This window comes from Natator depressus, chromosome 1 (assembly GCF_965152275.1).
Source record: "Natator depressus isolate rNatDep1 chromosome 1, rNatDep2.hap1, whole genome shotgun sequence".
Lineage (NCBI taxonomy): Eukaryota > Metazoa > Chordata > Testudines > Cheloniidae > Natator > Natator depressus.
The window spans coordinates 263,797,415-263,825,390 of NC_134234.1; the positions used below are offsets into that span (position 1 = coordinate 263,797,415).

The following is a 27,976-nucleotide window of genomic DNA, read 5'->3' on the forward strand; positions in this document are numbered from 1 at the left end:
ACGACAGACGCTCCGCCCCGTTGGCTCCGGCAACGGAGAGGGTCTGACGCTCCCTACAGGGAAGTCGTGGAAATACGGAAATGAACCCGGCCCGACAACTTTCCCCGAGGGTCGCTCCCATCCGCCGGGCCCGCGACGGGGGCCACACGCGTCCCTGGGCGCCCGGCGGGTGTCACGCTGACCGCCAGGCTAAGGCGCCAACGGGAAAATGAAGCTCGTCGGCTCACTTCACACCCCCCGCCCCACAAACACTCGCAGCCAGAGCGGCAGCACGCGGGGAGGCAGAGACCCCTCCCCCGGGGGCAGAGCCCGCTGCACCCCCGCGAGGTCCCACCACCCCCCCGGGCCCCTCCCCCGTCCCCAGGCCAGGCGTGGGCGCGCGGTTACCTGGCGGGGCAGGGTCTCGGGGAGGCTGTCACCGGTTCGAGACAACAGCTTCGGAAGCCGGACGGGGCAGGCACGGCGCCGCCAGCCCGGGGAGAGGCGCCCCAGAACCAGCGGCCACTTCCTCCTTCCGAGGGGCTGGGAGGCCCGGGCTGGCAGAGCAGCCTGCCAGGCGCCTCCCAATCCCAAGCAGCGGGCAGCACTCAGCCCCCGACGGGCGGCCGCGCCCCTCAGACCGCCCCCCCCCGCGCCCAGGACCTCGGAACAAAGCGGCAGGCTCCACCCCTTTCCCTAGCCGCTGGGGGCTCGCGCGGGCGCAGACGCGCCCAGTGCCGTAGCCGAGAGCGCGAGCGGCGGGCACGCGCCTGACGTGGCGCGCCCGGGGCTGCGGGGAGCCGCAACCGCCGCCGGGGGCGCGTGCCCAGGACAGCAGTTTGTTTGAGCTGGACTGTCCCGCGCCCGGCCCTCGCGAGCCAGAGGATAACGGGGATCCGGGAGATCGGGGTACGGCGGAAGGGAGCGGTGGGGACGAGTCCGGGGGGACTGGGCGGTGAGGGCGCTCGAAGGGGGGAGGAGGAGATCGGGGTGGGGGCACGGGACGGCGGGGGGTGGCCTTGTGGGGCCAGGGGGGAGCTGGGGGAAGGAGGGATGGGCTGCTGATGGGAGAGCCCAGTGGGGTGTCGCGGGACTGCGGGGCATCGTTCAGTAGAAGAGCCTCCGCCGGGGAATGGCTTTGTGGGGCTGATGGTTTCCCCCCCGGCATTACCGTGAGGCCGTCGCTATCCTTAAAGCCGGGGGGTGGGTTTTGTCTTAAAAGATGTTGTCGCTTTTCACTTTCCTTCCGAAATTCCGTTTGGTTCGAATTCTCTGGGGCTCTGCCCGGGCTCTGCCCAAAGCGACTTTGTACAAGTTTAAAGAAAATCGGTTCTGACATGTTTGTGCAGAGCGAGGGGATTTTTTTTTCTTCATGCTCCACACGCTCAGACACTTCTTTGCATTTGTGTAACTCACAAACATTTATTTTTAAGCTTCATATTTCTGATGGACTTAGTCCTTAAGAAGTACCGAACGAAGCAAGTAAATATCTGTATAGCTGTAGAATGTTTATATTTATTTATGGATGTGGATTTCGGTCTCAGTCCTGCAAAGAGAAATTTGCAGAGCCCCATTGACTTCATTTTGGGCCCTGTAGCGGTGCAGTGGTGGACTCCAGGCACACAGCTCTCTGGACAGGATGGGAGCTGTAGGTATAAACACACTTGGAGGGGATAGCCCTATGATAAATTGCAAAACTATGTAATAAATGTATTTATCATGCATCTTTGCTCACTTCACCTGCTTTTCACCCACTAGTCCATTTCCCTTGGATTTATTCTTATATTCCAAACTGCTTCAGACAATCTTTTTCTTTCAACTTGCCAGATAATCCTTTTCTTCTCCCCAGACATGAAATTGTCTCCTAAAAATAACCCCAAGCCAAACTCCATGATTGATATGAGTCAGTTCTGGGTCATTTGCTGAGTTTTTCTAGATTTAAAAGTGTGACTGTTTTAATACGTCATGATCCTGAAAGTCTAGAAACATGAGTTTTGTTGCATTGGAAAGTAGGGATTGTCAGCTTCCTGCCTGAACCCAATGAGGCTTGCCTTTAGCCCCCCAGAAGATCTGAGATATTGGACTTTAAAAAGGTGACTTATTTCTAAACCAATGTTTTAAATAAACAGTCGCACAAAGGGAAATGAAGAATTAAACTCTCATCTGCTAGTAGCTACTACACTACTAATAGCTTCTCATTGGAAAAAGAAAAATAGTCCAGTTCTAGGGGAATGACTCAAAAAATAAAGAAAATATGGAAATATTAATGCACCAGTTATATACCCAGAAAAATGGAGAACAAATAGATATTTGGTTACCATTTATTTGATACTCCAAAATACACCCACCTGCAGAAAAAAAAAAAGTGCACACTGTCCAATTTTTTTTTTGACTGTCAGGTCTGTTAAATGTGTAATTCACTCAATTTAATAAAATAATTAGAAACAATAAGTCACAGATGAAATGATGCTCATTTTGTAATATGGTAAAGTGTCACACCCTGTTAAATAGAGACATAACTATGGGTGTGCAGAGTTTCCTTTCCCCAACAAAAATGGGCTGCAGTGCAGCTAGGGGCCACTGGACCCAGCAGAGTCCAGCTCACACATAGAAGACACTACTGGGGGGAGGGAGCTAGAGGGTTCCTGGCAGCTGCAGTTGCCAGCATGCCCTGCGGGAAGGAGAGGGCAGCCTACAGAAAACTCCATGCAAGCCTGGGATCAAGCATCAGGCTGTTTCTCCCTCTGGATCCCTGTGCTCGGGGATGGGGGGATGGACAGATGGCTGGGCTCTGGGGGGGAAGGGGATGCGAGTATCTGGGCTCTTACCTCGGCGTGGGGGGCTCCACTAGCGTGTCTCTGCAGCTCCTATGCGGCAGAGGGGCCAGGGGGCTCCATGCACTGCCTGTGCCTGCAGACCCCGCCCCGCAGCTCCCATTGGCTGCAGTTCTTGACAATGGGAGCTGCATGGCTGGTGCTTCTCGCAGGAGCAGCGTGCGGAGCCCCCAGACCCCTCCACTGCCTAGGAGCTGCAGGGACGCGGAGCCGGGTAGGGAGCCCCTGCCAGCCCTGACAACCCTCCCACCAAGCACCAGCAGGGGTCCCACTTCCGGGCCGTGCACCGTGGCCCGCCCAAGCACCAGAGGGGGTCCTGGGTCACACGCTGCTGCCTGCCCCTCTCTCCCCACCAGCACCAGTGGGGGGCCTGGGCCAGCACCCATGGCGCCCTCGGACCGCCCTCGCCCCCAGAGCACCTGTGGCTCCCCCGCCCAAGTTTTACTTTGGGGTAAATAGTAAAAGTCATCGACAGGTCACGGGCTGTGAATTTTTGTTTACTGTCCGTGACCTGTCCATGACTTTTACTAAAAATACCCATGACTAAAATGTAGCCGTAATGATGATTCAAGCAGGCTGCAGATATTCTTAAGGGGCCAGTTGCACTTGCTTACAGCTTAAAAACCCAAGGTGTTCCTTTCACAGGCTAAAAATCCCTTTAGCCTGGGTCTAGCACTTCCCCCCCAGGTCAGTCCTTGTTCCTCCTGTATTTCCCAGAGTCTCTTTGGTGCAGGGAGTCAGTGAAGAACCATGATGATGTCACTCCCCTGCCTTAAATAACTTTTGCATATGGCAGGAACCCTTTGTCTCAAAGCTTGGTTCCCATGCCAGACAGCTCTAAAACACTGGTATTCCAAGATGGAGTCCAGTACCAGGTGACCTGGTTACATGCCCCTGTAGTGCCACAGAAACCATTGCTTGGAGGCCATTTTAGCATCCACAGGAAGACATCTCCTCTCCCCACCCCACCCCAGGAGATAAGCTTCTTCTAAGGTCTATTGTTTTCCCCTAATGGCTCATCAACCTGAATGGGCCCTTCCCAGCCAGCCATCTAGACCAGGGGTTCTCAAATTGGGGGTTGGGACCCCTCAGGGGGTCGCAAGGTTATTACATGGGGGGTCGCGAGCTGCCAGCCTCCACCCCAAACCCCACTTTGATTCCAGGATTTATAATGGTGTTAAATATACAAAAAAGTGTTTTTTAATTTATAAGGGGGGTTGCACTCAGAGGCATGCTATGTGGAAGTGGTCACCAGTACAAAAGTTGGAGAACCACTGATCTAGACTGAGCATCTTTTGCCTAGCTGGCGTTCCCCAGGTGTAAACACATTTGTAATACAGATAGTAAATATTCCTAACTTCAGATACAAAAATGATACATGCATACAAATGGGATAATCATATTCAGTAAATCATATCCTTTCCAATGATATCTCACATGACCTATCTTGCATAAAATACATTATCATTATGTCTTAATCATATCATAATAATATTACTGTGAAGAATATGAGGTGCAGTGTTACACTGGGCTCTCGGGGGGAGAGGTTGTGGGTATCTGGCCCCCTGGCTGGGCCAGATACCGGGGGGAGGGGGCAGAGAAACAGGAACTGGGTGTCATAGGGGTTTCTTTAACTCTTTACTCCTGGGGGAATTTTTGTGTGTGTCTGTATTGTTATAGACATACTTGCTGACAGGTATTTTGAAATAAATTACCAAAATAATTGAAACTGGTGTGATTATGTAGTGTTATTTTGACAAATAAAATTTGCAGAATTATAAAATATTGTATGCAGAATTTTTAAATTTTTGGCACAGAATGCCCCCAGGACTATACAGTAAATAATGAACCTGGCTTTATGGGTGGACATATTTAAAAAGTTATAATAGAAATATTCCTAAATTAGACTCCAAGATGATTCACAATCCCATATTTTCTATGTCTTAAATGTGTATTCTCCCCTTTTGCTGTGTGAAAGACTCAAAGTATAGTAAAGCAACAGATTAGTTGATCAAACGTGAAATAGTGAAACTGATTAAACAGTGCTGTCTTAAAAAAAATAAAATGTCTTCTAATCTCTTTTATGTACAGTAATCTTAAGAACATCTTGAAAACTCTAGATGCCTATGCAGCCTGAAGGAGTTAAAAGTTTTCCTGGACAATTGCCATCAGCTTATGTAGAACCCAAGTTTTAATTTTTTTAAAAGAAATTAAATCTATAGTCTTAGTGCTGTGGAAAATTAGACAATTTCTGCTATTCCGAAAGTATGGAAGGGGATAGCTATGTAATGGAAAAACGAATAGTTATCGTGACATTTTCTTGAAAATGATTACTGTAACTGAATAAACATCGATGTGGTAGACATCAACAGCAAGCAGTTAATTTTTAGTGCAATTGCCTAACTGCATATTTTGGGAAGTCTCTGTGTTAACTTGGAAGGGACTAAACATAACTCATTTTGCTTTCTTCTGCTAGATCTCTGGTTGGTTTCTGTTTCCTAAAGACTTTCTTAAAATGTCTGACATGAAGCAAAGAAAGAAAGCTGTTCCTTCACCAAAGCACAACGAAGATCCACAAAAGCAGAGCAATTATGGAATGATCTCAGGTCCCAGGAGCAGCAGTAATAGTCAGAATTCCTTTTGGATAGACTCACGGACAGTCTTAAACCTGCTTTGCCTTGTTGCTTGTCTACTGCTCACCTGGTAAGCGATCCTCTAAAGGTAACTGGATACAGTCAGTTTCACACTTTCAATTTTACTCTTTCTGGTTTCCTCCATGTCATATACAATGGAATCCACTATATACGACATTAGTAGAATAGTGTGCAGTTCTGGTGTTCACAGTTTAAAAAAGATGTTGACAAAATGGAAAGAGCTCACAAAAGAGCCACCAGAATGATTAGAGGTCTGGAAAACCTGTCTTACAGTGGGAGACTACAGAAACTCAATCTATTTATCTGAACAAAGAGAAGGTTAAGAGGTTACTTGATCATGATCTCTAAGTACCTACACAGGGATAAGATTTCCAGTAGTGCAGGGTTCTTTAATCTAGCAGGCAAAGACATAAAAATATCCAATGGTAGGAAGGCAAAGCTGGAAATTCGGCTTAGAAATAAGGCACTATTTTATTTTATTTTATTTACAGTGAAGATAATTAATCATTGGAATAACTTATCTAAGGATGTGGTGGATTCATCACCATTTGAATTCTTTAAATCAAAATTGGATGTCTTTCTAATAGATATGTTCTAGCTACACCAAAAATTTTAGGCCCTAAAGTCTATGGGTGAAAGACTTGCCCCAGTGAAGTCTATTGCAAAACTCCCATTTACTTCACTGGGACAAGAATTTCACCCAATCAAGGTGGGCCATTTCATACACATTGTGAAGAGAGTGGTCACTTTGGATGGGCTATTACCAGCAAGAGAGTGAGTTTGTCTGTGGGGGGGCAGAGGGTGAGAAAACCTGGATTTGTGCTGGAAATGGCCCAACTTGATGATCACTTTAGATAAGCTATTACCAGCAGGAGAGTGGGGTGGGAGGAGGTATTGTTTCATGGTGTCTGTGTATATAATGTCTTCTGCAATTTCCACAGTATGCATCCGATGAAGTGAGCTGTAGCTCACGAAAGCTCATGCTCAAATAAATTGGTTAGTCTCTAAGGTGCCACAAGTCCTCCTTTTCTTTTTGCGAATACAGACTAACACGGCTGTTACTCTGAAACCATTAACTACAAAGAGAGAGATTTTAAGTGAATCCAAGTAATGAAGCATAAAAGTCAGAAGTGGTTACAAGAAAAATAAAAAACACAACTGATGCCCAGCTTAACAAACTAGGTTAAATTCAAAGCAAAGTTTTTCTCACCACGTGCCCTCCACAGTCTTACTGGCCAAACTTCTTAGGCCAGGATACCTTCTTCTCTTTAATGGCTGCTTCCTTTGTCCCTTCTTGTGCTGTGAATCGAGAGAGAGAGGAGGGGGTCCCTTTGTGGCATTTATTTCTCCTTTTCATAGTGTCAGTCCTCCTGGAAAATACTTCCAGCTGAGATTCAGGAGACAGAGGCTTGGCCTTCACTACAGACTTGTCAGTATAACTACGTTGCTCAGGGTGCAACGCTGAGGGCTTCTCCTGTCAACAAAGCTACCACCTCTCAGGAAGGTAGAGTTCCTGTGCTGACAGGAGAAGCTCTCCCTTTGGCATAGATAGTGTCTGCACGATGGCCTATATCAGCACAGCTGCAGTGCTGTATGTGATGACAAGCCCAGAGTGCATATGTAAGGATAATCCCTGCTGATTTTCCCACCTGTTTGTACTCACTTTGTCTCCCTTCCTGCTTGATGACTCTGTTTACTGCTTAAATGCTAATTAAGGAGAGCACATATTCTTTTGTTTGAGACAGACCTGTTTGCCAGCTTCTGCTGTGGTTTGGAACATGTGTCAATAACATTATACAGGAAAATAGTATAAACGATGTTGTCACACATTTTATCAGGACTACATTGACCAGCACATTATGAGTTTTCAGATACCTCACAAAACCTCCTTTGTACTAAGATTATTACAACAGTGTGTAGGGTGTGGACACGGGTACATTCTGTCAAACTCGCTTTATTACTATATGTTTAAGTTGTTGACAGAACTGGCAACCCTGAAACCTACCAAAAAAGATAATTTTAACTACATTTTTTGTTGTTTAAAATAAATGTAATGCTTGAAAGAGGTGCTGGACTGAGAGCCTGGAGAATAAAGTCTATTTCTCCACAGAACAGGTACATCACAGGCGGCAGCAATACAACCGTTCCCACAACACAATAGCAATGGCTAAAATTAACGCAAAATTAGAGCTAGCTTGGCCCTTCCTAATTCAGAGCTCCCACATATGGTTGTGAGAAGTCTGGGAAGAAAGGCCAAATTATCTTGTTTTGTTTAACTTGGCCTTCTAATCAGCTAACCATTTAAAAAAGTAATTTTCACTAAGGGCTTCCTTTACTTTTTGTGGGTACTTTTTGTCCCACATATGTACATTAGGTCACAATGAAGCAGTTATGTAGGTTTGTGATAGCTAATTGAGTAGAACATACACACGTATACACACTCTCTCTCACTTTAAATGCAAATTATTATTTTTTGTCTATTTCCTTATTTTGGTAGTCTATAACTTCAATATGAAAACAGACCAAACTAATTAAATAAGCCTGGCTCTTTTCTAAGGCTCTGATCATGCAAGGAGCTGTGTGAAGGTATAATCCTACACTCATGTGGTGCTCCTTGCAGGATCAAGGCCTAAAACATTTAATGCATACCAATTATATTCACTAATTTTTTCATGATTTGCAGGTTCCTATTTCAGCAGTCAGGCCAACTTGCTCACATGGAAAAAAAGTATCATTTATTACAGCTGGAAACTGGAAAATGCCAGGATATGGAAAATAAAGTTAACTTAATTTCTGAAAAGGTAATCATTGGAATTTTAATTTGAGAACTTATATTGAACATTAGCTAAAATGTATTAATTCATATTGACTTAGTCAAAGTTAATAAATGTGTTTTGAGATTATGGACATTTTTAGATAACCAGAATTACAATTTTATATCTCTGAAATTAGACCATTTAAAAATGTTTATTCAGTCATCTAATTGGGAGTTAATGGGACATCTGGTTGGCCATCAGATCTGGCTTCTGTTCTGTTCTAAACTCATAAGACTATGTTGCTTAATATCACTTATGTAAGTAAAAGCATGCCGACAAGTGGATGCTTATAAAGAGATACTAACATTGCTAAGGAAATTCTGCCGTCATTGATGTCAACTGCATAACTCCCATCAACTTCAGTAAGGCCAGTATTTCACCTTGTCCGAAATAGCTACTTGAAAATGATTCCCTTTACTTATATTTTTGTTTTTCATTGTTGATCTCTTCAGGACCTTCAGTACTATTTTCATGTGTAATTTCATAGCAATAAAGTGCTGAATTTTTTTTAATGTCTAGAATATGTATGACATCATTCACCAGATGATTATAATCTTAAAGTATGTCAAATTTGGGGCTTAAATTTGTGCATCCATTAACCATGCATATTAAGTAACTGGATCCTAATGTTTCTTTTCCAGAAACTTAAGTCCTCCCTTGAATTCATATGGCTCAGTTTAGAAGTTTAATTCTCAATATAGTTCAGCTACATATTGTTTTAAAGAAATTTGGTAGAAATTCTTGTATGGTAAATTGGTCTTGCTCCCACTTCAGTCTATGTCTTCTATACTGCTAATTTAAAATCTTAAAACTGCTTGTCCAGGCTGATTCCCCACTCTGACACTGTGAGTGCAGAAGGTGGGGGCCCGCAAGGATTAAAAAAATTAATACTGGCCGCTCCAGGCTTGTATTAAACTCCCAAGGTTACAGCTTCTCTCTGACCTTGGATGCGTAGATGCTACCACCACCCAAGTGTAAAAAAAACCCTTAAAATCAGAAAGGTGCACTTGGGAATTCCTTCCTGTGGGGGGTACCCTCAAGCCCTTTCACACACACACCCACACACACCCGGGAAAAGCTGAGAAAGAAAACAAAGGAAATTAGCTGTTGCCCCAGCTAATTAAACAACATATGCACAAACCTCTTAGGACGCCAAATATCTAATCCTGTTCTTAAAAAAAGGTAAATTTTATTAAAAACAAAAAGAAAGAAAATACATCTGGAACTTAGGCTTTTGCTAGATTTAAAGAACCCACTTACAAAAATTAAACATCACCTTCTTGAGGTCCAGCGAAGGTTACAAACAAGCAAAACAAAAACATTTGGGGTTAGCACAGAGGAGTCCACAAGCCAATAAGAAATAAACAGAAATAAACCTAATCGCATCTTCCTAGACATTCCTTAATTTACTTATATATCTGGGGTTTCAGATAAGCAATCTCTAGGTATGATCTGATGGTTTTTCATACCTGGCTTTCAGCTTCTCACAGCATAACTGCTCCCTGTTCCCCTCTTTCCCGGAGAAGCACAACACACAGACAAAGGGAAGTTTTTTCCCAATTTTTAAAAGTTTTAGCCCTCCCATTGGCCCTTTTGGTAAGGTGCCCTCTCCTTTCCTTTTACCTGTGGGCTGGTTAACCCTTTACAAGCAGAGAACAACCACCAAGAGGGATTCCATAGCCAACTGGCTGGCTGGGTGTCCACAAAAGGGAGCTATCTCCCCTCTCATTTATCACACTGCTGATTTGCAGCAATGTGTTCTTTTCCTTTCATAGTGTTGTGTTGTCTGTTAGAAAAGTTAGTTTTACTCCAAGATCATTTCCTGTATGGTAGAGATGATGATGAAAGCATAGCAAACCAAGTGCCTATAGTGCCATTTTAGCATTGATCTTATAATGTTGACAGTCAAATAGGATGCAATTTGAATCTCTGTACACTTCAGTCTAGAGAGCTGACTGCAAACTTGGAATTCCCTCTTGTGTGCAGGATGGATAAAAATCAATGATTTTTTAAAAATGGGTTTTTTAATTTAAATTGGATCATTTTATTTTGTTTTTTAAATTATAGTAAGTTTCTTTTTAAAAAATTAACCTGTTTAAAATTAAATCTGAATTTAATATGAAATATGTTAGGCCTAACCTTATAATCTTTTATAACATTTAAATAAAAAATAAACATGCTAAATCCATGAGCCTCTATCAAAAACTTTGAGTTAAAAACTGCTTTTCTGTATAAAGAGAGTCAGGAAAAACATCTAACTTTTGACGTCAAGTTTATAAATATATCACAATAGGTATTGTACTGTATTAAGGGCTTGTTTGTGTAATAAAAATAAAATTTGTATGCTGTTGTGTGTTCAGTTAAATTCCAGTTAACATCCTAATGCAGCTTGAAAGAAATCATGGGTACAAAATTCTTTATCTAAGTAAATAAGCACCATTTTCTAACACACTAAAAGTTTAGAATTAATAAGAATCTGAAAATACTAAGCTGCATAATTGCTTAAATAAATATATATGCTTATAGTGCACCTCCTTGGTAGCAAAAAGATGCTCCCTTTCCAGCTTCATTTGTGCTCTTCCAGCTCATTTGTGATCAAAGATCAAAGCTCTCCTGTACTCCCTGACTGAAATTGTGGAACCCATTGAAGTCAGTGGCAAAATTCACCCTGTCTTCTGCCTGAATTTAGTGTGTTGTTTTCTTAGTGCTCACATCTCCTGCTAGCTCACACAGTGAAGAACCACTAATATGTAACCCAGTGTCCGGTTCCCTATATGGTAGTGCATTGTGGAGACACTAGACTGGTGATCTAGCCCTGTATCATTTGGTCTTCTGGTAATACTCTTAATTGTATGATTTAATTCTAGGTCGCGATATTTGATTTGTATTTTGAAGGTATTTGATCTAAGTTTTTTGCTCAATATTTTTACAGCAATAAGTTATGGCAGTTCATTTTTTATAAATAGAAACTGAGGTCAAGGTGACTTGAATTTAATAACTCTGGTTCTAAGTAACAAATTGACTAGAGTTACTCATTCCTAAATAACAATACATGTGTGAAAACTGCCCTAGAAATTCTCTTTATAGCTTTCACATGCCAGAATAAATTGGAACAATAATATTTTAAACATAAATTATTAAACTAAATAGGAAGATTGGAAATGTGTATCAAGTCAATAAAGTGCTCAATTTTTTTATATGTCTAGAATATGTATGACATCATGGGCTTTCTCCAAGAGACTGGCTGAGCCTTATGTATATATTGTACTCCCAGTTGTATAAATATAAGTGCTCTTCCAGTCTAATATTAAGTAGACATGGACATTGTTTTGTGTTACAAATGCAGCTTGAGTCTTCCGAAAGTATCCTGCAGGAAGCTACCTCATCCATCTCTATGATGACCCATTTTGAGCAGGAAGTGTCCACTCTCCGTAACATCATACAGGACATTCAGAACAGTGAGCAGACGTTCTCTGAAAAGATGCAAAGCATTAATGAGACATTCCAAAATGTCATGGACTCCTGGAAAAGAAGCCTGGATGAAATGAATGCAAACACTAGTAGTTTAAAATCTGAAGCAAAGTTCATACATACTGAAGTTACGACCCATATAAATACTGCTGATCAAAATATGAAGTCTCTTTCGGAAAGATTAAAAGATTTAGAAGACAGTACAATAAGAAATATTAAAACATTAAAAAGACAGGAAGAAGATGAGCTTTCTAGAGTTGAACAGCAGCTGGAGTTGGATACAAAGACAGTTGAAAAATTAGAAGAAGAACAGAATATCTTGTTAGCTAGAGACATAGATTTGAGTCAGAAGCTTACAGACTATGAACCGAAAATTGAGGAATGCAAGACCCACTTACCAACAATTGAAAATGCCATTCAGTCCATTCTTAGAGTATCAAGTGAGCTGATAGGTATAGAGAAAAAAATGGAAGACTTGACAGTACAGATGTTTACTATGGAAGATGAGATGCTAAAAACAGTGTCAAATATAATGGAAATGCAAAACGTTCTTGAAAGCATGCAGTATGACAACAGCATATTAAAACTGCAAAATGAAATAATTGTTTTAAAAGAAAAAGTATATGACATTACAGTATCTTCAACTACAAGAGAAGTAGTACCTTTAGAATACAATCTAGAAAATGAACAGAGTGAGGGTGATGATCAGTGAATTCAGGCTCATTTTAATTTATGTATATTACTTGACAATATGGACAATATTTATAGCTCAGTTATGTTAATGTGTTTATAAACAAACGATAACCAAACACCACTAGTCCAACAAACTTTTAAAATAGCAGGGGTCTTGTCATTGCTTTTTATTAACATTGGATCAGACCTTACATGCCTAAACTATACTAGAGAGAAAAAAAAGCAAATGTAATGGGGGAACAGACAGACTCTTTTTCATGTATTTTATAATGATTATCTTGAATGTCCATGAAGTTCTTTTTCATTAAAATGAAATTTGAACCAAAGTATTTAGATGCAAGAACATCTGGATGTTAAATCAGAATTTTAAGCACAATATTCTGTATTTAAATTTATATTCATTCATTTTTTCTAATTATAGCTTTTTGCAAAGTTATATTTCATGCTTCTGTATTAGCTACATTATAATATATGAAAAATTAAAAACCTGTTTCTGAGCAGGTTCTATGAATTGTAGTCTGATTCTAACATACCATATTGACTATAACAAACAACAGTTTCATATATTTGGTTCCATTCAATAAAATTAGATCACAATTTACCCCTCTTTTGTGGGGACAAAAGTCTGTTCTTGGTTAATGTAATGGAATTATTCCAGATTTACACTGGTGTACTGAGAGCAGAGAATTTGACCAGGAGTCCATCCATATTATTCCATACAGGAGATCCTAGTAGTGTACACACATGCCCCCAAAAGAGCTGTAATTGTGATCAATTTTACTTACTGGAATAATCCAAAAGTTTTCTTCTGATGTCAGTTTAAATTCAGAAAGCACTGTCGTTACAAGGACCCTTAGATTTTGGGTCTGCACCTAACTATGTTACGGTTTTCTCTACTGCCAATAATTGTAATATGTATTAGGGCTGTTGATTTAATCGCAATTAACTCATGCAATTAACTCAAAAAAATTAATCGCAATTTAAAAAATTAATCGTGATTAATCACAGTTTTACTCACACTGTTAAAGAATAAAATACCAATTGAAATTTATTAAATATTTTGGATGTTCTCCTATCATTTCTAAATATATTGATTTCAATTACAACACAATATACAAAGTTGACAGTGCTCACTTTATATTATTACTTTTTATTACAAATATTTGTACTGTAAAAATGGCAAACAAAATAAATAGTATTTTTCAGTTCACTTCATACAAGTACCATAGTACAATCTCTTTATTGTGTAAATGCAACTTACAAATGTAGATTTTTTTTTGTTACATAACTACACTCAAAAATAAAACAATGTAAAACTTTAGAGTCTACAACTCCACTCGGTCCTACATCTTGTTCAGCCAATTGCTAAGACAAACAAGTTTGTTTACATTTATGGGAGATAATGCTGCCCACTTCTTGTTCACAGTGTCACCTGAAAGTGAGAACAGGCATTCGCATGGCACTTTTGTAGCCGGCATTGCAAGGTATTTACGTGCCAGTTATGCTAAACATTCCTATGCCTCTTCATGCTTCGGCCACCATTCCAGATGACATGCTTCTGTGCTGATGATGCTCATTTAAAAAAATAATGCATTAATTAAATTTGTGACTGAACTCCTTGGGGGAGAATTGTATGTCTCCTACTCTGTTTTACCCACATTCTGCCATATATTTCATGTTATAGCATTCTCGGATGATGACCCAGCATGTGCTGTTCATTTTAAGAACACTTTCACTGCAGATTTGACAAACGCAAAGAAGGTACTAATGTGACATTTCTAAAGATCGCTACATCACTCGACCCAAGGTTTAAGAATCTGAAGTGCCTTCTAATATCTGAGATGGACATGGTGTGGAGCATGCTTTCAGAAGTCTTAAGGGTACGTCTACAGTACGAAATGATTCTATTTGAATTTTCGGAATCTATTTTATACATTCGGTCTTCTGTGTCCCCATCAAAGCGGGTGAATTCGGCAGATTGCATCCACAGTACCGAGGCTAGCATTAAATGTCGGAGTGGTGCACTCTGAGTAGCTATCCCACAGTTCCTGTAGTCCCCGCGGCCCATTGGAATTCTGGGTTAATTTCCCAGTGCACGATGGGGCAAAAACATTCTTGCGGGTGTTTTTGGGTGTGTGTCATCAGAAACCTACGTCAGACAATCGTTTTGCGCCTTTTTGGCATACTGCTTTCAGCAGACGGTGCACTGCTGCTCTCCTGCTACTATGAATCCACCTCTCATTTTCTCTCATCTTCCTGTGTAATCTCTACTATCTACTCTTTCTCTTCCTCATCAAACGCTTCTGCTGCCAACTCTGCTCGTCTACCATGAACCGAACAGCACAACTTCCACTGCCAACTCTGCTCTCCCGCTATTGCCACACTTCCGAGCTTCTCCATGTTATCTGTCCTGGGCTCCCACCTCCGTGAAAGCCACAGAAGACAACCATTTTCCGCCTTTGTTCTGCTACCATGAACCGAACAGCACAGCTTCCGCTGCCACTCTGCTCTCCTACATTTCGCGCCTTTTTTCCAGGATTACTTGTGCAGGCGCCATAGCCATGGAGCCCAATCAGATCTCCGCTGCAGTTTTGACCATTGTAAATACCTTGCACATTATCCAGCAGTATGTGCAGTACCTGCAAAACTGGACGAGGAAGCGACAACAGCGTGATTATTATACTGAGGAGGACATGGACACAGAAGGCATGGCATGTGGCGATTGGGAGGTCCTCGTGGTGTTGGGCCAGGTTCATGCCATGGAACGCCGATCCTGGACCCGAGAAACAAGCACAGACTGGTGGGACCGCATAGTGTTGCAGGTATGGGATGATTCCCAGTGGCTGAGAAACTTTCGTATGCGTAGGGCCACTTTCATGGAACTTTGTGACTTGCTGTCCCCTGCCCTGGAAGTGCAAAGACACCAAAATGAGAGCAGCCCTCACAGTTGAGAAGCAAGTGGCCATAGCCCTATGGAAGCTTGCAACGCCCGACAGCTACCAGTCAGTCGGGAATGAGTTTGGAGTGGGGAAATCTACAGTGGGGGCTGCTGTGCTGCAAGTAGCTAATGCAATCATTGACCAGCTGCTATCAAAGTGACTTTGGGAAATGTGCAGACCATTGTGGATGGCTTTAATGCGCTGGGCTTCCCTAACTGCAGCGGGGCGATAGATGGAACGCATATCCGTATCTTGGCCCCGGAACACCAGGGTGGCCAGTACATAAACCGCAAGGGGTACTTTTCCATGGTGCTGCAAGCAGTGGTGGATCACAAGGGGTGTTTCACTGACATCAACGTGGGATGGCCGGGAAAGGTGCATGATGCTCACATCTTCAGGAACTCTGGTCTGTTTGAACAGCTGCAGGAAGGAACTTATTTCCCAGACCAGAAAATTACTGTTGGGGATGTTGAAATGCCTATAGTTATCCTCAGGGACCCAACTTACCCCTTAATGCCATGGCTCATGAGGCCATACACAGGCACCCTGGACCGTAGTAAGGAGCAGTTCAACTATAGGCTGAGCAAGTGCAGAATGGTGGTAGAATGTGTGTTTGGACATTTGAAAGCGCGCTGGCGCAGTTTACTGAGTCGGTTAGATCTCAGCACAACCAATATTCCAATTGTAATTGCTGCTTGTTGTGTGCTTTACAATATCTGTGAGAGTAAGGGGGAGACATTTATGGTGGGGTGGGAGGTTGAGGCAACTCGCCTGGTGGCCAGTTTCACACAGCCAGACAACAGGGCGATTAGAAGAGCGCAGCAGGGCGCGCAGCACATCAGAGACGCTTTGAAAGCCAGTTTCATGACTGGCCAGGGTAGGGTGTGACAGTTGTGTTTGTTTCTCTTAAAGTTACCCGCCCCCTATATATATATGAAAGGAAATAAAGTCACAGTTGTTTAAAAACACGTTCTTTATTATTTGTTGCACAAAACATTGAGAGAAATCGGAAGCTAGATGGGGGAGGGGGGGTATTGGGCTAGGGGGGTGGAGGAGGAGGGAAGGACAAGTCCAGAAACTAAATCAAAATTTAGGGTATGCCAGCTTTCTGCTGCTTGTGCAAACCTCTGGGGTTGACTGTGTGAGTCCCAGCAGCCTCCTCCCTCCCCCTCCGTGTTCTTGGGCATCTGGGTGAGGAGGCTATGGAACTTGGGGAGGAGGGAGGGCGGTTATTCAGGGGCTGCAGCCTTTCCCGCATTAGATCCACCATACAGTGGAGCATGTCAGTTTGCTCCCCCATGAGCTTGACCATAGCATCCTGCCTGCTCTCATCGTGCACGTCCCTCCTCTCTTCGTATTCATGTAACGCTTTATGCAACTCCGCAATTCTTTGCCTCCACACATTCAATTGGGCCCTATCAGTGCGGGAGGACTGCATAAGCTCGGCAAACATGTCGTCCCGAGTTTGGTTTTTCCTCCTTCTAATCTGGACCAGCCTCTGGGACGGAGTAGATAGGGGCTGCGTTGAAACATTTGCACCTGCTGCGGGAGGAAAAAAAGGGAGGGTAGTATTTTAAAAGATACATTTTAGAGAACAAAGGGGACACTGTTTCTCAGTGAAACAGGCAATTCATAGTACACAGCACATGTTCTTTCTGTACAAGGTCTCATTTTGCCTCTTATACTGAAGTGCCTGCCACTTTGGTGTGAGTAAGCCATCACAATGGGGCAGGCAACAGAATTCAGCTTGCAGGCAGCCTGCGGGCTCTCTGGGATGATCGCTTCACACAACACCCTCCCCCCCCCCAACACACACACACACACACACCCCGCGGGGCTCTGATGAGGCTCTGAGCAGGGATGAGCCCTTTAAACTAAACGTGAACAGCCCAGCACGGCTGGGTTTCCCCCCCTCCCCACAACACATGGCTCCGATCAATCTCTCTCTCACCAGAAGTGCCTTCTCCAGGGTCATGGTCCGGGAGCATGCTTTGGGAGTGGGGGGAGGCTACTGGCTCCAGCGTTAAGAATAGTTCCTGACTAGGGGGGAAAACAGATTCCCCACTTGTGCACTGTCCTCCTCCTCCTCCTCCTCTTCGTCCTTCAAAAACTCACCCTCCTTGCTCCGTGCTACTCCCCCCTTGTAGGTGTCCAAGGACAGTGGTGGGATAGTGGTGGTGTCACCCCCCATAATTGCATGCAGCTCACAGTAGAAGCAGCATGTATGGGGCTGTGACCCAGAGCACCCGTCCCCTCCCCCCCCCCATGGCTTTTTGGTATGCTTGTCTGAGCAACTTGATTTTTGTATGACACTGCTCTGTGTCCCTGGAGTAGCCTCTTTCCGTCATGGCCCCAGAGACTTTAGCGTACGTATTTGCATTTCTTTTTTTTGGAACGTAGTTCTGCCGTAACAGATTTGTCTCCCCAAAATGCAATGAGATCCAGTACCTCCCGTTCGGACCATGCTGGAGCTCCTCTGCGAATCCGGGACTGCGTGGTCTCTTGTGATGATGAAGTCTGCATGGTCGCCTGTGATGGTGGACTGTACTGATGGTCACCTGTGTTGATGGTGACCAAACAGGAAATTCAAAAGTTCCCGGGGCTTTTACTGCCTACCTGGCTAGTGCATCGGAGTTCAGAGTGTTGTCCAGAGCGGTCACAGGGAAGCATTCTGGGATAGCTCCCAGAGGCCAATATCGTCGAATTGCGTCCACAGTACCTGTAACCCGGAACTGCGATCTTGATTTTAGCGCTACTCCACCTGCTGAGGTGGAGTACAGAAATCAGAGTAAAGAGCCCTTTAAATCGAAAAAACTGGTTTGGTCGTGTGGACGGAATCAGCTTTATTTTGAGGTAACTCGGCTAATTCCGAAATAACCGCATACTGTAGACCAGGACTTAAAAGAGCAACACTCCATGCAAAAACTACAGAACCTGAACCACCAAAAAAGAAAATCAACCTTTCTGCTGGGGGCATCTGACTCAGATGATGAAAATGAACATGCATCAGTCCACACTGCTTTGGATTGTTATCGAGCAGAACCGGTTATCAGCATGGACACATGTCCTCTGGAACGGTGGTTGAAACATGAAGGGACATATGAATCTTTAGTGCATCTGGCACATAAATATTTTGCAATGCCAGCTACAACAGTGCCAGGCGAACGCCTGTTTTCACTTTCAGGTGATATTGTAAACAAGAAGTGGGCAGCATTATCTCCTGCAACTGTAAACAAACTTGTTTGTCTTAGTGACTGGCTGAACAAGAAGGAGGACTGAGTGGACTTGTAGGCACTAAAATTTTACATTGTTTTATTTTTGAATGCAGTAAGTTTTTGTACATAATTCTACCTTTGTAAGTTCAACTTTCATGATAAAGAGATTGCACTACAGTACTTGTTAGGTGAATTGAAAAATGTTTTTTTACAGTGCAAATATTTGTAATCAAATAAATATAAAGCGAGCACTGTACACTTTGTATTCTGTGTTGTAATTGAAATCAATATATTTGAAAATGTAGAAAATATCCAAAACTATTTAAATAAATGGTATTTTATTATTAACAGTGCAATTAATCGCAATTAACTTTTTTAATCGTGTGATTAATGGCGACTAATTTTTTATCACTTGACAGCCCTAATATTTATGCCTCAGTGGAAGTGTGTGTTTGAGAGAGAGATTAGACACGTACACACTTCACTTCCATTGAACCATAGATAGTATAATTATTCTCAATGTAGAAAACCCTAATACAGTTAGGTGCTGACCCAAAATCCAAGGGTCCTTGCAAGGACAGTGCTTTGAGTTTAAACTGACAGCAGAACTTCTGGATTACTGGTAATAAATTATGTATATTTAACACAATTTCTATATGCTGGGCCAGATTCTCCTCTGAACTACATAATTACAAGCACCTTAAACTCAGTAGTATTCCACCAGTATAAATGAGAGAAGAACATGGTCCCCTCTTCTGGTGACAGGTGATCTCCGAAAACGCCAGATTGCAATGCAGAATACCATACCACTTTTGCTAAAATACCCCCTCCTCTCCATTGAGATTTTATGTGTGTTAATGGATTATACAACAGTTGGTCTTTAAATTTGTCTCTTCTTCCTTTCCTCGGCCACATGCAAGTGGCCTCCTCACTCCACACTTTACTGTTGACATTCTTAATATCATTCTGACAAATTGTGATACCCTTATTCACATTTAATAGCACCATTTTGCATGAATAGTCTCACTGAAGTCTGTAGGACTAGTTGTGGAGTTAAGATGCTTCTCAACCTGAGTACAGCATTACTGTTAGTAACCTTCCATTGTTTCAGTTTCTGTGAGTTTGCTAGCATTTCCTTCTCAGGAAATCTGACACATCTTCCCCCAGAATCTCCCTTTCCCATTTACACCTGCCCAACTCTCTCAGACTATTTTTGTCACTGATTTTTCCTACCCTTTATTACTTAAATTTATTGCTGAACAATAGGGATCCAACTTTTCATGAAAAACAAAAATTAAAAAGTTAATTCCAAGACATTTATATTTCCTTCATTAATTTTAAAAGAAATTCGTCTATTAACCCCTTTTCATGTCAGTATTGCCAGGTTTTAGTCCTTGTGTAAGGCAACTGAACTTGGTGCTAATCACACACGGGATCTAACTTCCATTATAAATAAATCATTTTTTTTTAATGGTACACTGGTAGGCCTAAAGAAATTATGTGATTTCCAATATAAACTATTGTATTCCAAAGTCAAAACACAATTAATATATAATCTCAGCTACCAGGAGGTGTTTAAGGCAAGACTGTTCAAACTTTGCCCAATCAAGAGCTGCACTGGCAGATTGCTGCAGCCAGAGAGATGTGCCAAAGTTACATGAACAGTGTAGCCACCGTTATTTTCAATGCAGAAATGTAACCTTCACAGATTTATTTAGATCAAACTGGAGAACTACACACTGGGATTTGTAGCATGTAAAGGCCTCTCTTCTATATTGAAGTTGAGGGCAGCTAGAGGCTGAATTTTAAAACTCAAAGGTATGTCTACACTGCAATTAAACACCTAAGCTGGCCCATGCCAGCTGACTCAGGCTTGCAGGGTTCAGGCTAAAGGGGTGTTTAATTGCAGTGTGGGCATGGGCTGGAGCCCAGGCTCTAGGACCCCAGTATGGGGTAGGGTCCCAGACTGCAATTAAACAGTGCCTTAGCCTGAGCCCCGCAAGCCTGTTTCAACTGGCATGGGCCCACTGCAGGTTTTTAATTGCAGAGTAGACATACCCAAAGTGTTCACACACTGGGGCTACAAACAACATTTTGGCTACTCCTGATTTAAGACTCGGGATATCTAAAAGAAAAGGAGGACTTGTGGCACCTTAGAGACTAACAAATTTATTTGAGCATAAGCTTTCATGAGCTACAGCTCACTTCATCGGATGCATTCAGTGGAAAATACAGTGGGGAGATTTATATACACAGAGAACATGAAACATGGGTGTTACCGTACACACTGTAAAGAGAGTGATCAGGTAAGGTGAGCTATTACCGGGAGGGGGGGATGGGAACCTTTTGTAGTGATAATCAAGGTGGGCCATTTCCAGCAGTTGACAAGAACGTCTGAGGACCAGTGGGGGGGGGGGGGAATAAACATGGGGAAATAGTTTTACTTTGTGTAATGACCCATCCACTCCAGTCTTTATTCAAGCCTAAGTTAATTGTATCCAGTTTGCAAATTAATTCCAATTCAGCAGTCTCTCGTTGGAGTCTGTTTTTTAAGTTTTTTTGTTGAAGCTATCTAGATTGCTCTTCTCTTGTTTAACATTTTATGGGAAAGAATTTTTGCAATTAAACACAAGTTTTAATACTTTTCATAAGTTTGGTTTTTTCAACTTAGAATTTTCTCTTTCATATAATTATTTTTGGTTAACAAGAGTAAGGACTGAAATCACATTTTCAGCATCTTTAGACTGTAGGTTTGGATCAACCCAAATTCCATTGCAGACTAGAATACATAGTTGAACAGAAAGTAGTGGGCACTGGGTGTTACAGAGTTCTTAGTCTAGTAAACAAAATTTTCGAGTTGCCCGAAAATCTAAAGTCTGAGAATCACAGGCTATACCAAATGATCCTACGTTCACAGAGGATGACCAAGGTTCTTGACTAGAGATGAAATTCTGCCTGCACTGAATCAATAGGAGTTTTGCCATTGACTTCCATGAGGCCAGGATTTCACACTAGGCCTTTTCTGTCTGCTAAGTATGAATTTGTGAAAATGAGATAGTAATTACAGCCAGATAAACTAGACTTTTGTCCCAGGAAGAAAAGTACATTAAATAGTTTATTAGGGATGAAGTAGTGTAATACTCACTGGCATGGGTTCACTAAAAATTAACCGTGTCCTATAAATCTGATCAATTTAATATAAAGAACCAAAAAAGGGGGTAGTTCAGTCTGTAAATTTCAGTTTGGGGTTTTATCACACAAGCAGCTGTTGAACAAGATAATAAATGTGGATATAATTAAAAATAAAGTTAAAAACAATGTCAGCATCAGTGCTAAAAAAGTAAGCTGAATCAAGAAGTAGTTGGCAGACAGAATTATACATGGGGCCCATATCCACTAAAAATCACAATAATTAAATTAGATAAAAATTACAATCTCTAATTTATGATTTTAATTTTTAATTCAATAAAAACCTATTTGAATGTTTTCCTGTGCAATCCAAGTTGCAGAATTTCCAGCTTGCAACAAAATTCAGCTCTGGTGTGCCTCAAATGTAATCATCATTATAACTCATATAACCCCAACAGTGTGCTTTTACAGACAAGGAACATACAAGAACTTACAGACGAGAAAGATAGTCTTAATTTTCAATGTCAGCTCCATAAGGGTATAATAGAATGTGATGCAAGTTTGAAAACAAAATACTCGTTCATAGCAGTAATGGGATGTCCGCGCCCTACCTGAAGTATGGTCTTAAGATCAACTTCTATAAATGTTTACTGTTGTCTTCCAATCTGCGTTACTCCTTTAGAACAGACACCTTCATTCTTTGTCAGTTAATCAATTTTACATTGCTGTATACACAGTGTTGTGCCATCAACAACTTTCTGTTCCTTCGACAATCTACATAACTTGTACTACAAAATACTAATGCACATGTACTTTAAAATATATGCACACAAAGAGCTGCACTGGCAGCTTACTGGAGCCAGAGAGATGTGCCGAAGTTACATGAACAGTGTAGCCACCATTATTTTCAATGCAGAAATGTAAGCTTCACAGATTTATTTAGATCAGACTGGAGAACTACACACTGGGATTTGTGTAATCAAAATAAAATAAAAAAATCAAAAATGCAATCATCCTTTTGTACAACTATGAGCATTAAGGGGACACAGCTCTTTTTTAAAACCAATACTCCACTGAGCCCATAAATAAGAGTCTGACATACATGATATCTTGTCCATTTTTACATTTTTGAAAGAGATGGCCAATAGAAAAATTGACATATAGTAAATCACCTTGATAAAGATTCACTATAAAGTGCATATTGTTTCAGTTGCATAATAGATAGCCATTTTCTACTGATACACTGTAATATTGGGGGGATATATTTTGTTACCTTTTTAAAAGACCGATCCCATTTTGATGTATTATACCCAGGCTGCAAACAGACCAGTCAAGGTGCTAGACCATAGACACTAGGTCATTTCCCAAGAAATTTCTGCTCCAACGCTTCCTTGTGTTACATGATATCAATTCTGTTCTCTCTTGTCTTCCTTTTGCCTTCTTTCTAATTGTTTCCAAACTTTGCCACTTTTGGAATTAATTTAACTTTATGATTTCACCATTATAAGCAGCATGACATGCTCCGATAGCAACTGGCCTTTTTTCAGCATGAAAAAAAAACCAGTGGGAGGAGACCAGAGCATGCCAACTGGATTTCCTCTTGGACTGGAGAACGAAGTCATAGTCTCCAGACTAAAGTATACCTGTTTGTAATCAACATGTCTGCATACTGTATCCTGCCTCACACATAAATGAAGCCATATCAGGCAGAAGGTTCTCCTCTCTTGTCTCATCTTTGCATGTTTGTCTGAAGAGCAGGAATAGATCTTTTAAAAAAATCTGTTAAGACAAAACCTAAGAGTGGATTGAATCTTCTCTCATTAAGATAACTTTTAGTAAGAGCAGGAAACTGTTTAAACTATGTTTTCCCTCTGAAGGATTTTGCTGAATATAGTTTAAAAATTTGCCCCAAATGAATAATCATTTAACTTTTCAATTCCAAGTCTTTCTATTTTCTGTCTGTTTCTTTTTGTTATGTGAATGTAATAAATACTCAAAAGAATTTTTATGCTGTTTGCTCTAGTAAAAACAGGAAAGAGTTCCTTTACAGAAAATTCATGAATCACAATTAATTATTTTAAGTCAATGTCTTTCTAAAAGATATGCTATAGTTCAAACAGAAGTTATGGGCTTAATGCAGAAATTACTAGGTGAAGTTCTGTGACCCATGCTATGCTGGAGGTTAGAGCAGAAAAACATACTGGTCCCTTCCAGCCTTAAAAAATTACAAATCTATGTTATAACAGTAAAAGAAGATTCTAGTGATGCATATGAGCCTGTTGCCTATACTTACGTGGAAAAACTGAGTTAATCAGTGGAAGTCTGGGACACATGCATTGTTGCAGAAATACTGTTCTCTAAAGACCCAGGTTCATGGATCCATCGTTGTTAATTAAGAAAGATATTTCAGTGAAACTTAACTGTAGTTTTGACCTGAACTTATTAGTTAAAATCGTGCTTATCTTGTGAAATACTTTTATTTGTATCTCCCTCTAGTGTGAAAAGACTCAAGACTTAATGGAACAACTGGAAGCTCTTCAAATAATTTCTCATGTTAAACATCTACAAGAGGGTCTCTACAGCATGAAAACATGGTCTAAGAGCATAATTCAAAAAAAAGAAGAACTGCAGGAGAACTTAACAACTCTTTTTCATGCAGTTGTAAAAGTTGAGCAGAATACAGCTTCTGTAGCAAAAGATGTATCTCTAAAGATTGCAACAGTAAAAACTGACATAAGACGCATTTCAGGTCTAGTGTCAGATGTGACCTCATTGACTGATTCTCTGCAAGCACTAGAAGATAAAGTAGATAAAGCTGAAAAGAAGACAGTACAAAATATAGGTGATGTACTTACAAGTAGCATTGACCGTACTGCAAAGCTACGAAGTTTTGCCTCTGATAACTCAAAAAGAATTGAACAGATTAAAATCACATTGTCTGACTTGAGAGGTGATTTCAATAAACATTCAGATAGGCTTTTAAATCTGGAAAGTAACAGAGCAAAAGTTCTGAAGACAGTTACTTTTGCAAACGATTTAAAACCCAAGGTGTACAACTTAAAGAAGGACTTTGCCCGTTTGGAACCAATGATAAATGAGCTAACATTAAGAATAGGAAGGTTGGTTGATGATATATTACAAAGAGAGAAAGAAATTGTTTTCTTGAATGAAAAACTGTCCAATTTAACTACAGTTCAGACTGAGATCAAGGATATGAAAGATGAAATAACCAAGATTTTAGATATGAATTAATTACTTTCTGAAACTATAGATTGCCTAGAACACAGTAGCATTTGAAGAGCGATAATCTAATCAAGGCTTGTACTAAAACACTGAAAGGGAGGTGTAATTTAAAGGCTTCTTTTCAAAGCATACTGAAACAACTTTGGAGGTCAATCCTCCTTTCGAAGAGTGACAAAAGTGCCATTTACATCAGAGGGACCCAGATCAGGTTCATCATTAGCAAAGCAGGGTTTTTTTTCATGAACTATTTGTTTTGTATAACTAAAGTAGAATATTTTTATATAATTTTAAAAATGTAAACTATGTAATTGCTATTTTTGTTCTTACCTACAAGTTTGCTTTCTTGGCTCAGGTAGGCCTGCAAATTGACAAGTGGGTCTTCAGCCTTCCCTACTGCTTTGAAGTCAGGGATAAAATTGTGGATTCCAGATTCAGGCTTAAACACAAGTTCACAAAACTGCAGCTTCATTTGATGTTCCTCTTAAATAAATACCAACCCCAAGATTTTCCAAAAGTGTCTGGGGTTTCATTTTTATTTTAAATCTATCAGTGTATTATGGATATAGAAAGGAGTAATGGCCAGAAATAGTATTCTCTCTGAAAAGGGAAGATGGTCAAAAGTTTTCCATGTTAAATGCAAAGTATTATTTTTATCAAACTAAATGGAATCCTTTATTCAGGACTGTAGTCACAACAGAGTGGAGTTCTAGGATTTCTTTCTACAGCAAAGAGAACCCTATGTAGGGACAGTGTCCTGAAAGAGGTACTAACCCTAGCAGAGAGCCCTCAGTCCAATGTTTTTGGGTCCCCTGTCTGAGGTGCCTCTGCACTTCATTTGTCCCCTGCATGCACTTGATCTGTAAAGTGCTAGAGTGAAGACCAAAGTTAGCACAGAAGGAGTTGTTGTCTAGGCTCAGAAACATCAGAACAGACCCCATCCAATGTGATATTGCTCTGGTAAGAGAGAAGCATTTATAGAGCCACTGAGATTTGAGAGGGGCAGGTAAGAGTAAGAGATGGAAGAGGTGTGGTGTCCTAAAGACAAGAGAATGCAAATAGATGTACCAGCAGCGAGAAAATAAAAAGTCATGGTACAAGAACAGCAGTGATTATGAAGGAAATAGATTGAGAGAGGTAAGGTACAGCTGTTGAGAAAATTCTTGTAAGACCACACAGCCAGAAGTCTTAGGGAATGCTAAGGCCCCCAGAACTTTATTGTTTAGCAGTTAGTAAGTGCTAGTTGACTTTTTTTGAAGTTACTATATACGGATGTGTTGAAAATTTCCAGTCACTCTCCTCTCTTTTCATCCTCTTTCCATTGGCTCTGTCTTTTTTATTCCCTGTCCCTTCCCCTCTGGTTGCTCCATCAAGCTTTTTCCTCTTTCACTGGTACCTCCCCACTACTCTGCATCTCTTATCTTGTCTTCAAATAATAGTCTAAATAAGTTGGTTTATTTTTCCTAAAGTCATACAATAAATTATTTTGAAATAAAGGTTTTCATACTTTGACCCACTCCAATCAAAAAAATTTCATTGCTAGAACTAACACACATAGGATCAAAGCACTTGCTATCTAAAATATCCTTGAAACAACAGGTAAAAATATAAAATACCTGGGTTTGTTTAATTTTGAAATCTGTGGATTTCTTGTGCAGCGTTAGGTTCTCTCCTCTATAAAACCAATCATATATGTAGAAATCACCACCTTGTGAAAGCCACTATTCTCGCCTCTGGAGGGCACCAAAGTCTTAAAGGAATTTTAAGATTTTTTAAAAATGTATTTAAGGCAATCACTCTATGAGGAGTCATACCAAAAGAAAAAGGTCATTGCTCCCAACAGGAAATTAAAATTGGATATCTACTACCCACATTAGCTGGAGCAAGTTATGTTTGTGAAGATCAAGAAAATTCCTAACAGTCATCAGAAGTGGGGTGGCAGCAGCAAGTGTATAGGGAAACCTGTGTTGTGACTTTCTGAAAGAAAAACAGGTTGCTTAGTAGAACTGATCTTTAACTAAAGGTTGATCAAAATATTAGAAGCTATGATAATTTTGTCAGGTGGTTACTCAAAGCAAAGGACTGCTTAGAATCTGCCATATATACATGTTCTATTATATTTTAATCAGGCTTTTTCATGTATACAGTCTTATGGCAGTCAGTAGTACTTATTCCAAAGGCCATGATCTCTTCCTCAGACTTATGTCATCATTTGTATTCTAGTAGTATCTCCAATATGCTAGGCACCGTACACACCCCAAAAGTGCAACCCATACCCAAAAGACCTTACAACCTAAGCCAGGGGTGGCCAACCTGTGGCTCTGGAGCCATATGTGGCTCTTCAGAAGTTAATATGTGGCTCCTTGTATAGGCACCAACTCTGGGGCTGGAGCCAACTTTCCAATGTGCTGGGGGGTGCTCACTGCTCAACCTCTGCCCCTGCCACAGGCCCTGCCCCCACTCCACCCCTTCCCTGAGTCTGCCATGTCCTTGCTCCTCCCCGCCAGAGCCTCCTGCATGCCAGGAAACAACTGATCGGGAGGTGCGGGAAGGCGCTGATTGGTAGTGGGTGGGAGGCGCTGGAAGTGGAGGGGGGGCTGCTGATGCATTAGTGTGGCTGTTTGGCAATGCACTTTGGTAAATTCTAGCTCCTTTTCAGCGTCAGGTTGGCCACCCCTGACCTAAGCTATAAAGTGAGTGCAAAATTAATACACTGGGGACTCTTCTACAGGCCCTGAATAAGCTGGCTCAGGTGGGTGATGAGAAGGATTTCAAAGCCAGAGTTTCACAGGCCACATGAGATATATCAACAGCATAGAGATATTATTCAAACTGATAAATTCATTCTAGACCAAATATATTTACACAGTCCCTTATCTTGTAGTATATGTACAGATTGCAGTGTGGGAAATTGTATGGTCATGATGAAAAATTAGAAGTTCATTTGGGCCTAGTTGAAGGAATATTGACAAGTCAGCCAACTGCTGAGATGCTTATCTGAACATT

General features: G+C 41.3%; 2 protein-coding genes across 3 annotated transcripts in view; one reads left to right on the forward strand and one right to left on the reverse strand.

Annotated features, from left to right (window-relative positions):
• APAF1 (apoptotic peptidase activating factor 1) overlaps window positions 1–618 on the reverse strand; it is a 93,286-nt gene extending 92,668 nt beyond the window's left edge. Inside the window, exon 1 of the mRNA XM_074941845.1 lies at window positions 388–618. The gene's annotated coding sequence lies outside the window, so the exon portion shown is untranslated. The remainder of the gene's footprint in view (window positions 1–387) is intronic.
• A 106-nt stretch (window positions 619–724) lies between these two features.
• On the forward strand, window positions 725–26,399 carry IKBIP (IKBKB interacting protein). 2 transcript variants are annotated; one of them, XM_074941848.1, is made up of 4 exons: window positions 725–888; window positions 5,290–5,516; window positions 8,151–8,268; window positions 24,227–26,399. In XM_074941848.1, exons 2-4 carry the CDS (start codon window positions 5,329–5,331, stop codon window positions 24,980–24,982), a joined length of 1,062 nt encoding a protein of 353 aa, XP_074797949.1. In that variant the 5' UTR covers window positions 725–888; window positions 5,290–5,328; the 3' UTR covers window positions 24,983–26,399. The 2 variants fall into 2 exon arrangements, with proteins under 2 accessions (XP_074797949.1, XP_074797948.1); XM_074941847.1 differs by lacking the exon at window positions 24,227–26,399 and adding an exon at window positions 11,630–13,619.
• Window positions 26,400–27,976: the final 1,577 nt, after the last annotated feature.

Excerpts from the sequence above, each read along its gene's own strand:
- IKBIP (XM_074941847.1), top strand. The coding sequence starts at position 5,329 with ATGTCTGACATGAAGCAAAGAAAGAAAGCTGTTCCTTCACCAAAGCAC. Across the intron at positions 5,517-8,150 it reads GCTTGTCTACTGCTCACCTG|GTTCCTATTTCAGCAGTCAG; the intron begins GTAAGCGATCCT and ends CATGATTTGCAG. Across the intron at positions 8,269-11,629 it reads TTAACTTAATTTCTGAAAAG|CTTGAGTCTTCCGAAAGTAT; the intron begins GTAATCATTGGA and ends TTACAAATGCAG.